This window comes from Phyllostomus discolor, chromosome 4 (assembly GCF_004126475.2).
Source record: "Phyllostomus discolor isolate MPI-MPIP mPhyDis1 chromosome 4, mPhyDis1.pri.v3, whole genome shotgun sequence".
NCBI classification, from domain to species: Eukaryota; Metazoa; Chordata; class Mammalia; order Chiroptera; family Phyllostomidae; genus Phyllostomus; species Phyllostomus discolor.
Genome location: NC_040906.2, coordinates 56,197,791 through 56,211,814, shown reverse-complemented (window position 1 = coordinate 56,211,814; position 14,024 = coordinate 56,197,791). Strand labels below are relative to the sequence as shown.

The following is a 14,024-nucleotide window of genomic DNA, read 5'->3' as shown; positions in this document are numbered from 1 at the left end:
TAGTTCAAGTTAATATTACCACTGACAGATTAAATTACATTAGCTTGTTTTTTGGTTAAACACGAAATATGACAGAAAGCAAATTTCTGCAAGTAAGAAATCTACTGAAAACCGAAGTATACTACATTCAGAAAAAATACAGTCCATATTTACTGATGGATAGTGAGAAGATATCAAAATAATTATGGTGTGATGTGACAAGGCATGAATGAAGTGTTATGGAATAACAATGTACAGAATTCCTAACTTTGCCTGGGGGAAGCTGGAGAAGTTTCACGTAGAACTGGACCTTAGAACAACCTGAAGGTTAAGAGGATCTTGCTAGACAAAGGCATTCCAAGATGGAGCATGCAAAGACAGAGCACAGAAGAGCATGAAGGGTGTTGAGAAGTTTGATATTACAATGGAAGAAGCATAAGAAATATGAATGAAGGGATAACCTAGGACTGTATTATGATGAAAATAAAGCTATGCTATTAGACCTGACCTTAGACAGGCATCCTAAATTTTAAACAGGGGAATAGCTTTTGATTTTTAGAATTAATATAGCAGTCCTCTGACAGTTTAGAGCTGCAATAACCTAGAGGCCAGATTAGTGGGGAAACTGAATTAGTCCCGGTGAGAAGTGATAAAGGCCTTAGTTGGAGACAAGGGCTAGGAGAAGGTAGACTGGATGTGGCTGGATGTGGTTGTTAGCTATTAAACAGACAGAACTCATGGGTCTTGTTAACCAGTTGGTGTGAGGGCAGGATTTGGAGATTTTTCAAAGTGAAAAGGCGTGATCTGTCAGGAGAGCAGTAATTAGATCTATAAAGAGAATTTTTAACCAGTTAGGTTAAATCAAATTGGACAGTTCATTTCTGAAGTAAACTAAAACACAGCCTTAATTTAAAGTATAAAATGGGCTACTGAGAATGAGCAATAATGCACACACACACAAAATGTGGATCATAGGTTTAGAATAATTCTGACAGAACAGATCACTGGATAAGTCTGTAAAGTCCTACTGGAAATAAAACAGAACACAAGATTACAAAAATAAAGTATCACAGACAATGAAAACTTAAAGTTCTGTATTTCTAAATGACAGTATTTCACAGCCATTCACTAATCCATTCAACCAGCAAACATTTACTTTGCACCATCTGTATGCCCTTCACCATCACTGTGCATGATGGTGGGGACATAAGATGAGTATGAGGTGATCGAAACTTGAGGAGTTTACAGCTTAATGGACATGACAAATACATGCATACATGCCACAGCAAAACAACAGAATTATGTGACAAAGAGGTATGGATGAACTGATTTATTATTTTTTATTAGGGTAAACAACTCATCCTAATTTGCTGAGATTTTCTTAGTTTTAGCACTGAAAGCCCTGCCTTCTGGGAGAGCCTTCAGTCTCAGGCAAACCAAAGTAGATGGTCGCCCTGCTCAGCATCACATGATGTATTTTATGAGGTAGTTGGTGGCAGTGGGGGTCAGTTTTAATTTTGGTGAAGGGTGGATATTTTGTATTATTTGTAGGGAAAGACAGTGGAAGAATAAGGAAGGCAAAGTGCATTATGGGCAAAGGAAAAAAAACATGCAGAGAGTTGGAGGTATGGTTTTGTGCCATTTGGTATTTCTGGAGAACAAAGTTCATATACTAAATTTACAATTAACTTATTTTATATTTGTTTATGAACAGTCCAAAGTCACCAGTCTACTAAGCCAATTTTGCTATTATTTGGAAAAGAGGCTAGTGCCAAATAACCTGGGTGAGATAAAATTCATCTGACAGAGGAGAGCACGTTCAAATTTCTCTACATGAGGGCTATCCTGTCATCAATGGCTTAAAATGGTTTCTTAAAGAAACTGTCTTAGATTATTTGCTCAAAGGGAAATGCTGCAATATGGGAACTGCCTGAAATAGAATGGAAATATTATGCTGACCACCTTAAACAGTAGTCCAGATAAGGAGAAAGAGACAAAATAGTCTGAAACCCAAGGGGGAAATGGCAGAAAACAAATGAGCAAAGAAAGAAAAGAAAGATTTGGGCAACAGAAATACGGAGGTGGGCCTACACTTTGGACTCAGAGTGAGTAGCAGATGTTAAGATGGTGAAATAATTAACAGCACCCTTTTAAAGAACACCTGAGTACAAAATGGAACAGGTCAGGCAAGAAACAAAAACGTGGCCCAAGGCTCTCCAAAAGTGGGATGAAATTTAAAAAAATAATTAAAAGAAATTAAAATATTTATATTATCATAAAAAACAGATAGAACTTTTTCCCTCCAATCTTTTCCTTAACTAGGGGTATTTTATTTGTAAGTAGAAAATGTTCTATAAACTCAAACTTTTTGAAATTAAAAGCATTAGTAAATACAAGTAGTGTACATCTGGTTTTTTGAGTTGCCTCAACTTGGCAAACAGCCACCTCTGTGTCCACCTGTCTTAACCAGGCAGCTCTTCCTGCCTGTGGCACCATTCTGAGCTGGACGTGATAGGATTTAGAACTGGGGTGTCAAACTCATTTTCACCAGGAACCACATCAGCCTTGCAGTTGCCTTCAAAGGGCTGAATGTAACTTTAGGACTGTATAAATGTAACTCCTCCTTAACAGTTAAGTGAGAGCTTGGTGTTCCCACTGGGTAGAAACAAGGTGCCAGGCTGGATAAAACAAGGTGGAGGGCCAGATTCAGCCTGCGGGCCTTGTGCTTGTCACCTGTGGTTTAAAAGAACTGTTCTACAACTTCCTCTGAGATTTCAAATTCTTTAAGTAATACTAAAGGTGGGGGGTGGGACCCCCCCCAAATTTATTTATAAAAAATTGTGTATTTATTCTTACATGTTTAAACTTCAGCCACTTTCCAAGTACTCTCCATTTGATGTAATACATGTATCAAGACATTTTTTCCACTGTTCAGAACAGTTTTTGAACTTGTTGATTTTGATGCCTTTTAGGGCTTCTGCTGTTTTTTGTTTCACCTTGTCCACATCCGCAAAATGTTTTCCTTTGAGGATTTTTTTTCATCCAGGGAGACAATAAAAGTCACTTGGGGAAAGATTTGGTGAATAGGTAGGATGGGGCATGAGGGTCCTGCCATTTTTGGTCAAAAACTGCTGAACACTCGGCGCAATGTAGGCAGGTGTGCTTGTAAATCACCCATCATGAAATGGACAAACACACTGAAAGAGTCTTCAAAAAAAAAATTCACTGTAGCCGAATGCAGCCTCTCACAACAATGCCAGCTAGTAAACGGAAACAGATGGGTTTCTAGAACACTTACCTAGAGGGGAAAACCTGTACCACAAGGCACCTCCCCTCCAGAAGATAATTCCAGTTTTGGTGGGGGGGGGACCCCTTTGCAGAACACACACATTACTGTTTTAACCCTCCCTTTCTCTTTTCCCTTTCCCTCACCTCCCTCACTATTTCTCTTCCTTCCTCTTCTCCTCCTATTCTTCTTTCCTTCCAGTATTCAACTTGGCAGATACGGTTATAAGTCCTGGAAACATAGCAATGAAGACAAAGTTCCTGGCCATTTGTTATGTTCTATAATTTACAATTTGTTTTGTTTTATGAGTGATATAAAAAGTAGGATAAAAGGATGGAGTACACAATAAGAGGCATTTCTGATACAGGATAGACAGGGAAGGGCACGCTCAGGAAGAGGCAATAGGATCAGAGTCCTAAATGAATGGAGTAGCTACTACGTGGCCATTTGGGAGCAGCATATTCCAGGAAGAGGGAACAGCAACAGCAAAGTCCCAAGGCACCACCCTGCCTGGGCTGTTGCCTACCTGATAACCACTATCCCTTTCTTCCTCACTATTGGAGCCCTGATTTGTTTCCGTGTGGCACTGTGTTTAGCTAAAAGATATTTCCCACCATCTTTTGCAACCATGGATGTGTTTCTAGAAAGGGTTTTTTAGAGAAAATAAAAACCAGATGGTTCACTGGACCTTTAGCCCACCCCCACCCCCACCCCCATCGAGGCTGTGGAACAGCACGGACCAGAGCTACGGTGGTCATCTTAGACTACAATGTGATACACAGAATAGAAGTCAGGCTCACGATGGTAGAAGGAAAAGAAGAACTTAGGTTTCCTAATGATTCTATGCCATTCCCTGCATAATTCATTTTAAAGTTCTTTTACATAAGAGAAAAATAGAAGCTGCAGTTATTTAGGCCATTAGAGGTATTTTGGGGGGAGGGGAGGGGAGGGTCTCTGCTACTTTCAACTGAAAGTATTTCCAAACTATTTGGAGGCAAAAACTAGAAACAGAGATGAGAATGCTGCAGTAACTTATGTGAGAGGTAACGAGGGCTGAGGCCAGGGTGGCAGCTGTGGGGGAGGAGCAAAGTGTTGCGATGCTATGTACTGACAGAATGGACACCGTGTATGAAAGATAACTAAGCCAAAGGAAACTAAGGTGTGGGGCCTGGTGCACAGGTATATGGTGATGCCATTTACTGGGATGAGCAATGGAGAATGGTCAGACTTGGAGGGATGCTGAAGATCGGGTATTCTGTTTTGGACATGATCCACTGGGGATCCTCCTGATAGCTGAGTGGGAATGCAAACAGGCAGTGGTGAACATGGGTGGGCAAAAGCAGGTTAATAATAATAATAAGTAATAAATAACAATACAAAAATAAACTCAGTTTTCTGTACTCACAACTGTAAACCTACTTTTGCCCACCCCTGACTGAGTCAGAACTGGAGATACACATTTGGGAGACATCAGCACATACAGAGGACAAAAAGGCAGGGGCTTGGATGAAGTCACCCAGGGGAGTGAATGTATTAAAAAGTGAGAAGGTTCAAAAACTGAGGCCTAAAACATTCTGATATTTAGAGTACATAAAGAAAAGACAGACCTAACAAAGGACAGTAGAACAAAATGGACAGCTAGGAGATGAAAAGCCATGTAAGCCTCACATCTCAGAAGACAGTCTTTCATGAGGGGGGTGGGAGGCGGATAGGCCACGCTAAATACAGTGCCAGGTCAGGTAAACAGAGAGCTGAGAATTAAACCCTCAGTTTGACAGCATGGAGGCCCCGGCCACCCTGCAGAAGCAGCTTCATTGGAGCTCAAGGGTGAAGAAGACAGAGACAGCACTTCCAGAAATTGTTTTAGAGGAAATCTGATGTAAAGGAAAATAGGGAAATGGAGTAGTAACTTGGAGGAAAGATTAAGTGAAGGGTTAAGAATCTGTTGTTATTTATTGTTGTGTTTAAAGTGGGGAGCGGTCTCAGCATGTTCGTGTGCTGATTGAAAAAAACGATGGTGCAGGAGAGAGCAGGAGTAAAGCCCATCAGGAGGTGATGGCGGGGTAGCGGGGGTGTCTAATGCCCCCAGGGAGAAGCTGGCTGTGGATGAGATTGCAGACCGGGTAGGACAGTGGCTGGGGTGTGGGAGGAAGTGATCGGAGGATGGAGGTGTTCTCTTTTAGGGGCCCACATTCCCTCAGGGAAGTAGGAGGCAAGGTTTTTAGATGAGGACAAGAAAGGAGAAAGGGTACTGGAGGTTTGAGGAGAGAAGAGGAGGTGTAAAAAGTAGCTGGAGTGAGTTTTCATTAGAGAAACACAGTAGGATTGCCAGGTAGCATCTGAGGATTGCCAGGTAAAAAGTAGCTGGAGTGAGTTTTCATTAGAGAAACACAGTAGGATTGCCAGGTAGCATCTGAGGGTCCATTTGGGGTTTGTGGTCATAATTTAAAGTGAGACCAATCAGTGGTGTTGCATTCTCCCTGTAGCCATGTCAGATGCTCCAGGGCAGGTGTAGAGTAAGTACAGACATGGATTCAACCAGGATTGGGGTTTTCCCAAGCCTAACAGCAAAAAAGAGGAGGAAAAGGGTTGATTGCATTAGAAAAATATAATCAATGAATATTTACCTGGCTTGCGTTCTAAAAGTTGTTGTAAATGAAACACTGCTTGTTCATAGTTCTGTTTCCTGAACATGATATCTGCCATCATCTATGAAGGTAAAAGTTGGTTCTTAAAATAGTGCCATATATTTTACAGAGCATATACCTCCTATCAAGATTTAGCACCATGAAAAAACATTTGAAAAACATGAGGAGGGAAGTTTAATAAAAAGGAGTCACTTAAAATTCAAGTTCACCTCATGCAGATTAGCACTGAGATCAGGGTAACAGAAGATGCTCAAGCATGTGAAATAGAACGCCCTGTTCGCAAACTGTATTTTTAGCAGAAAATATGTTTCAAGTGCTTATTTTAAAACAGAAATTTGAAGGAAACTGCACACTATATGTGCTATCATAGAAAGATGCCTCACTGGGCTTAGCTAAAATGACAAGAAGATTAAAAAAAACACTCTAAAATTCTAAATATTTCAAAGGAATTACAAATAAGCAAGACCTAATGAGATTTTCTTTTATATATTTTAAAAGGGAGACTTCTTCTGTTTCTTTTTAGTTACAGTAATAACCTTGAATAAACCTTGCAAACTGTCAGCCATAGAGCTGTTGGAAAAGCCAGCAAGTGGCCCAACCCCAGTAAAAATGAAAAAGAAAAATGAAATTCTATTTAAAGCACAACATCTTAGGACAGTAAGTGAAGTTTTTTTTCTGTAACTCTAAAAGACCCGCTAGGACTTATAAATTAGTCTAGCATGTCTAAGTACTTAAAAAGTTAGTCTTTAGCAAATTATGGCTTTACCACATGAATTTCTCCTGACCAAGCATCCTCTTAGGCATGGAGAAAAATTAACTAGGCCCATGATAGCAAGTCAGGCCTTATGTAGAAAAATCAGTTTACCATTCCTATACAATAAAAAGATTCTCTGTTTTCTTTGGTAAAATGCACTAAAAATGTTAAAAATGTTATTTCTTCCAAAAGCCAGTGTGAGCCAGGCCCCTTACGTAGTGTTAGTTTCATGAGCTAAAATGTGAAACGCCCTGGCGGAGTGGAAAACTCAGCCGCCTCGTTAGCACCAAAGTCCTGCACTAACCGTGGTGGCAGCTTCATTGTCCTGGTCGCTCTGAAGAAGTAGAGCACAGTGATGCAGGCAGGCGTCGGGGTCATCCTGTGCCAGGTACAATTGTGCCAGCTCCAGCATCATCTACAGACAAAAAGGGCCAGATTAGTGAGAAACTGGAATACACAGCAACTGAGGAACATGTCTGGACACAGATTAAACTTTGGTTGACCAAAAGTCATTGGAAGAAAAAGGCCAAACATAGTTGGTAGAAAAAGTATAGGCATGCTCATCTTTGTTTTCTTTTATATGGGGTAAAAGGAAAAACAGGTGGAAACTTACCGGGAAAGTAGGGAGACACAAAGCACTATGAAAACAACACTGGTCTTAAATCAGGAGGTCAGATTCTAGTCCAAGCTTTTCCATGATGGGGCCAAGTCCCCCTTACCTCTCAAAACATGTTTCCTCATTTGTAAAAATAAAAAGCTCAAAGCAGATAATTCCTAATGTATGCTTTATATTTAAAACCAGAATTATAGGTCTTTTAGCCATCACTGAACAAGGTTATCTGTTTGGTTATACCTTAATAATGACTATTTTTGCCCTACACCTGAAAGAGTTGTACTAATTTCAAAATGCTCAAACCTAAACTTTAAATTCTAGACGATGATTGCCTTTTCTTCTATATCGCTTATTTAAGTATTTAGCCATTTATTAGAGATCTTTAAGAGAAATTTTAATCACGTATCAATTATCTGAGAAATAACATTTTAGTTTATATAACCAGTCATTTATTGTCACTGTGCCATTTGAGGTGAGAGGTTCAATCTAGTCATTTTTGCATATCCAACTCCAAATAGCAATTGAAAAACAAAGGCATACTGAACAGCTATTCAGCAAGCTAAATTGATTACCTACAATCAGATTATTTATTTGAGACTGAGAAATTATTTTAAAGTGATTATTAAAACACAAATGAGTATGAAAAATGAAGGAACTTGCAGATTTACTTTATATCACTTATTTATAATAATTTTTAGATCCTAACATTATTAATTTAAGGCATCATGCAAGTATTTTGAAGAATTTATAGAAACAATATTAATGTTCAACTTGTATTTTTATTGTATTTTTTAAAAATCTTTATTAATAAGCTGGTAAGACTTTTACATTTGAGGAAATTAGTTGACATCTGGAATAAGAGGTACTTAAAATTTTATAAAGGTACTGACCTTATTATCTGTTTCACAATGAACAAGTGCTTCCCTATAAAACTTAATTGCTTTTTCATAGTCTCTCTGAGCAACAGAATGTTTTGCAATCTCTGCACAAATTTCAGCTGCTAAATGTTTCTGAGCAGGAACTGCATCTGGTTGTTCCATCTGAACACGTTTTAGTACCCGAGCTTGTAATTCTCGAGCCTAGAAGAAAATAAGGATAAAATGAAAACTTTTTAAAAAAGAGACAGAAATTAAACAATTCTGAATAATGAGCACATAGAATAAATTTTACAGATTTATTTAAGCATTACTGGCCCTCCAGCTAACAGTGTGATCCAAAGAAAGTCTTAACTGAGGTCTTAAACATGCACTTGTTTGCAAATGAGCCACCATGCACATACTTTCCAAATGAAGTACTAAAAATTACCGAGTCTTTCCCCACTGATATAAGGATATGTACAGGAAGCTCACTAAGGACGAGATGCAACCATAAAACAAATATTTGGAAAAAATGCTGCTGTACTCTTGGGAAAGTACTGAGGAAATTACTTAGAAAAAAAAGAAACATGTTATTTGTTATAAAGAAAAACATTCTGTTGTATATTGTAAAAACAAAGAAACAACAAAAAAACAAAAACAAAGCAATTGAAAATGACTCAAATATCTAATAATGGACAATGGCTAATCGATGGTGTGTGTGTATATATGGTCCTGAGTTACGCACAGATACCCAGAAAGAAGGAAAGGGCCTTCCCCAGGGTAAGAATACAGAGGAGTTTGCTAAATTAGAAGAACATCAGCCTTTCCACCCACACATCTGTTTTCTGACACGCTGAGGCCTTCCCTTAATAAGTGGCAGAGAACCACTATGCTTTAAGCCTGCACAACAAAATTTAACTTCGAGCTAATCATTCACTAATGCACTCATGCATTCTTGTAACAAACAGTAAATGTTCACCATCTGCCACACATTATGTTACACACAGGGAGCCCTTTTTGAGACCCCTGTCAAAATGTTGGTTGACAACTGGTATTCAATGAAGATGGTTTAAAGCTGAGTACTTTTTGGAACTACAGGTCGTAATATGAATTTAGGGAATCATAATATGCACTCTTCCGGAAATGAAAAAGAAAGGATTAGAAAATATTAGTGTATATATACAGCATGTGGTAAATGTTAATATTGTTTCATGAAGTTTTTATTTTGGTTCTGTTACTGTGCTTGTAAAATGTGTGTGTATATATATAATGCATATATACACACACATATACAGTGTGTATATACGTATATATCTGTGTGCATGGTTTTACATGTATGCACATGTACTTGAACACAAAGTCAAAAAACTAAAACAATTGGTATAAATAGAATAATTGTACTTCTCCACCTGGCGATAACCTTTTATACCTGTTGTGTCAACTTAATTACTAATTCTGCTTTCTTTTCCTCTCAAAAGTATTCTGGGTTGAATGATAAATTACATGGTCGCCCTAGGTCTAAAAGATGAGCAATTCTTTCCTTAAATAGTCTAGGTTTTATCTCTGCATCAACTAAATCTCTACAGAGTTAAATATATGAGCCTCATTAGCTTAACTTCCAAGACAAACATGTTTTTACTTATAGTGATGCTTTGGAACTTTCTTAAAGGTAAATAAACAAACAATTTTTTGAGCAACAGATTTTTGCATTTTCTCTTAAAGACATTTCACAAAATAATGTTCAATTTCTGTAAGTACATATATACAATGATCATTAAAAACCATTTTCATACAGAATAAAATATTCTTGAAGAATTGATACCATTCCCTATGCTCTTCCCTGGTTTCCACAAATATCAGATATTTAATTTAATTATGTGTTAAAATAACTATATGAACCTTGATTGCCAATCCATTTACTTCCCCCTCCCTATTTTATATTATATATTCTTTTTTTATTTTATTTTAATCATTGTTCAAGTACAGTTTTCTCCCTTTTACTCCCATTCCAGCCCACCCTATATTATATATTCTTGTAAATTACCTAAAACCCTTGGGTAGAATGAAGTTAATATATAGACAATTTCACAGACTTCTTAATTTTTCCTTTGCATTTGAATAGCCTCATTATGTACATATCTTACTGAAGACCACGTCAAAATAAAATATACCATTAAAACTAGACTAGAACATTACTTTTTATATGATGAAGGTGAAGCCACATAGACATGCTGGAAAAATCCATGTGAGGGAATATTAAGTGAAAGAAGTAAAAATAAATATAGTCTGTACTTATCAATTAAAACTTTACAAAGTCATAAAAATGTTAAATGTTTTATGATGTGTATGTTCTTTATTTTTAATTCCTTTAGATTTTTTCACAGAAAAGATAGTTTCCAAAAAGTAATTTTTTTCTACAATTAAAATATTACAACAATCTATGATTTCACTTGTCATTCAACAAAAATTTTGATACCTGTGTGGTAGACATATTTTCATATGGATCCCTCTTGGTGTTCACTCCTCATATAATCACTCCTCTTTGTGTGAGGTGGGGCCTGTAACTTGCTTGTAACCAAGAGAATGTGACAAATCTGAAGGAATGTTACTCCCATGATTATAATATATAAGACTGCCTTGCTAGCAGACTCGCTCTAGAGACTTTCTCCCTTGATGGCTTTGAAGAAGTGGCCAGACTGACTAGCCCAGCAGGCAAAGAGCTGAGGAACTTCTCAGACATAAGGGTGGCTTTCAACCCATAAGAAGCAAACAAGAAGCCAGTGCCCTAAATCTTACAACCTTGAGGAAATGAACTCTACAAACAACCTATGTGAGCTTGAACATCTCCAGACGAGAACCCCGTCTAGGCCATACCTTGACCATCTTGACATCTGTAGAGGAGTGAGCTTAATCATGCCCCAATTCCTGGCCCACAGAAACTGAGAAAATAAATGTGTATTATTCTCATCAACTAAATTTGTGCTAATTTGTTACATAGCATAGAAAACTAATAGGAACTACTTTGAGGCAAGCATTTACTGGGACTTTGCCTACACTCACAGAAATTTGAAGTTTAGTATAGAGACAGATAAAATAATCATCGCAGATTATGAGGAGTTTTATGGCTTAAAAATACTAGTTGCCATGGCTGGAAGTAAAATTTATTCTTTGAGGTCAGGTGAGATTTCAAGAATGACTGGTTTACATTCTAGTGAATCTAGGAGAAAGATGGGATGCAGTTACAGGCATTAGGAGTTATAAGGGTTACTGTTGTTGATCAAAGAAGTAGAAGGAAAAACAGCTGGAAAGATAGAGATTACAACAGATAAGCCTGTTAAATAGTTTATATTTTGTCCTAGATGCATCAGGAAGCTACTACTACGTGTTTATAAGCAAAGTAGTGACAGATCCAGTCTGTCTTTAGAAGGATCACCATGGTGTTGTGGAGAACTACCTGGAATAAAACATCATTGAAAGAGGATGGGGATCAGGTAGGAGGCTACTGAGGAAGCTACACAAGAATGAGTGACAGATAAGGCGGGAAAGATGGCAGAGAGGGATGAAGAAATGGGGAGTTATTTCTGAAGACTGAAATTTTGAGGAAGTAAAATTAATAAGACTGGGATTTCCCTAAATTTACTGTATTCTGTCACTGCCTAAAAGTTTAGCAGCTGCACAAAAATACTATGATGGAATTCCTAAACTCGCTGATGGGGAAAATTGAGTGCAATAAATAGGTGCTAAGTAAGTGAATTTAAAGTGTCAAAACTTTGATTATACTTATAAGTTTCTGTTAGAATTATATTTCAAGATATGTCTTTCTGGAGCTCAGAATACACAGAATGTTATAGCTGGGAAAACTAGGTGGCTCTTCAAATTTTATTAAAGATGTATAATCCCCATATTATAACATATAAGCTTCTAACCAATTAGACCTGGTGTGTTGGCATGGTCTAGCCAATGTACACTGTTCTTTTTTTCATGCTGCTTGATGTGTCTGCTGATATAACACAGAGGCTTGTGAAAACAGGGCAACTGGAACTATTATTATAAAGGGATAAAATAAGCCAAATTTACTTCTAAAATGTTTTAAAAGTGTAAATTTACCAAAATTATCCTTCCCTTGTAGCTAATGGGAACTAATCAAGGGTTAGGTGCAATGTAATTAAAATATAGGGATAAAACACACTAACAATTAAGGATAAGATATTAGCACTGTTGAAGATTACATACTTCAATGAAATCTTAAGCTTAAATGGGTATCACATAAATATAATAGCCCAAGTTCGATTCATTAACAACTAGAATAAAAATGTTATTGAACATTGCCATTGAAACACAGGTCACTACACATATAAGAACTTCTGTTAGCTAAAGTTCAAAACCAAAACATTTGATAAATTAGTTGAAGGATGCAGAATTCTTCTGGGTACGTGAAAATGAGGTCAAAACATAGCTAGTGTGGTATTCTGGAAAGCAAAAATAATGAGATGCTCTATGTTCTACCTCAAGCTCAAAAAAGATGAGGGGCAAATCAATTAACAAACTTGACCTACAAGACACATGTTGAACTCAGTAATGCCAGAAACACATTATTTCAAACCCATATGGAACCTTTACCAAAATTGATTAAAATGTAGGGCATAAAGCAAGCTTTAACAATTTCAAAGAACTGAATCATTTGAAGTATGTCTTTGACCACAGTGGAATTAAAGTACAAATCAGTATCAAAAAGGTAACAAGAAAATTGGAACTGCCTGGAAATTGAACACTAAACTTTTAAATAACCCATAGGTCAAAGAAGTGATCAACGTAGAAATGAGGAATAAGTTTGTGGGATATAGCAAAAGCAGTGCTTAGAGAGAAATTTAACACCTTTAATGAATCAGAAAAGAATAAAAGTTAACCCAGCCCATTTATTACCTAAATAACATATCTATATTCTAGAAAAAGATTGGCAAACCAAATCAAAAGAAAGTAGAAAAAAACTAATAAATGAGGTAAAAAGCAAACATTTAATGAAGCCAGAAAAGGCAACAGTTGGTTCTTTGAAAACAGTATGATAATAAACCCCTGGCATAACTGATCATTAAAAATAGAAGGAAAATAAAATTACCAATATTGGGACTACAATAGAGGATATTTCTATAGCATTTCCAGACATTGAAAACATAAGCTATAATGAACAAATACATCAGTAAATTTGACAATTTAATGAAATGAAAAATTACTTAAAAAATATAGCTACCCAAACTAACAGAAGACAAAATTTTAAAATGATCAGTCTAAAATGATCAGTTTATAAATGGGTGTCGGATCCATTAATAAAAATCTTCCATCAGAGATGCACTGAGGTCCCAATGATTTTAAAATAGCATCAGCTTATAGACCAATTTCTTTCATGAACATAGACGCACAAATCTTGAACAAAATATTAGCTAATACCTTTAAGTTCAAGCAATATTGCTTAAAAATTACAAAAATGTCTCATATATTTTACAAATATAAGGGTGACCTCACATTTGAAAATCAATTAATTTAGTACACCACATTAACAGAAAAAAAAAGAGTCACATGACTAGACTAATGGATACAGAAAGAGAATGAAGATAAAATTTCTAAAAAGACCGTTAGCAAACCAGAAGTTGAAAAATCATCTAAAAACATCAGCTACTTAGGGAATACCTCAAATAACAAGTGTGTAAAACCCTTACAATGAAAACCACAAAATGTTGAAAGAAATTAAAGAAGATAGAAGAAAAATAAAACTGAGTTTAAATCCTGCCTATGATACCAGTCATGGGAGCTTTTAAAACAAGTTTCCTCAGGTGTAAAACAGGATTAAAAATATCAACTTCCCTATTTATTATAATAATTAGCAATAATG

General features: G+C 36.7%; 1 protein-coding gene across 1 annotated transcript in view; it reads right to left on the bottom strand.

Annotated features, from left to right (window-relative positions):
- The window catches only part of TTC21B (tetratricopeptide repeat domain 21B), a 70,432-nt gene that overhangs the window by 18,604 nt on the left and 37,804 nt on the right, over window positions 1-14,024 (bottom strand). The window contains exons 20-22 of the mRNA XM_028509351.2: window positions 8,171-8,359; window positions 6,972-7,082; window positions 5,893-5,974 (exon numbers count right to left, since the gene is read on the bottom strand). Coding sequence (XP_028365152.1) covers window positions 5,893-5,974; window positions 6,972-7,082; window positions 8,171-8,359 — 382 coding nt within the window. The remainder of the gene's footprint in view (window positions 1-5,892; window positions 5,975-6,971; window positions 7,083-8,170; window positions 8,360-14,024) is intronic.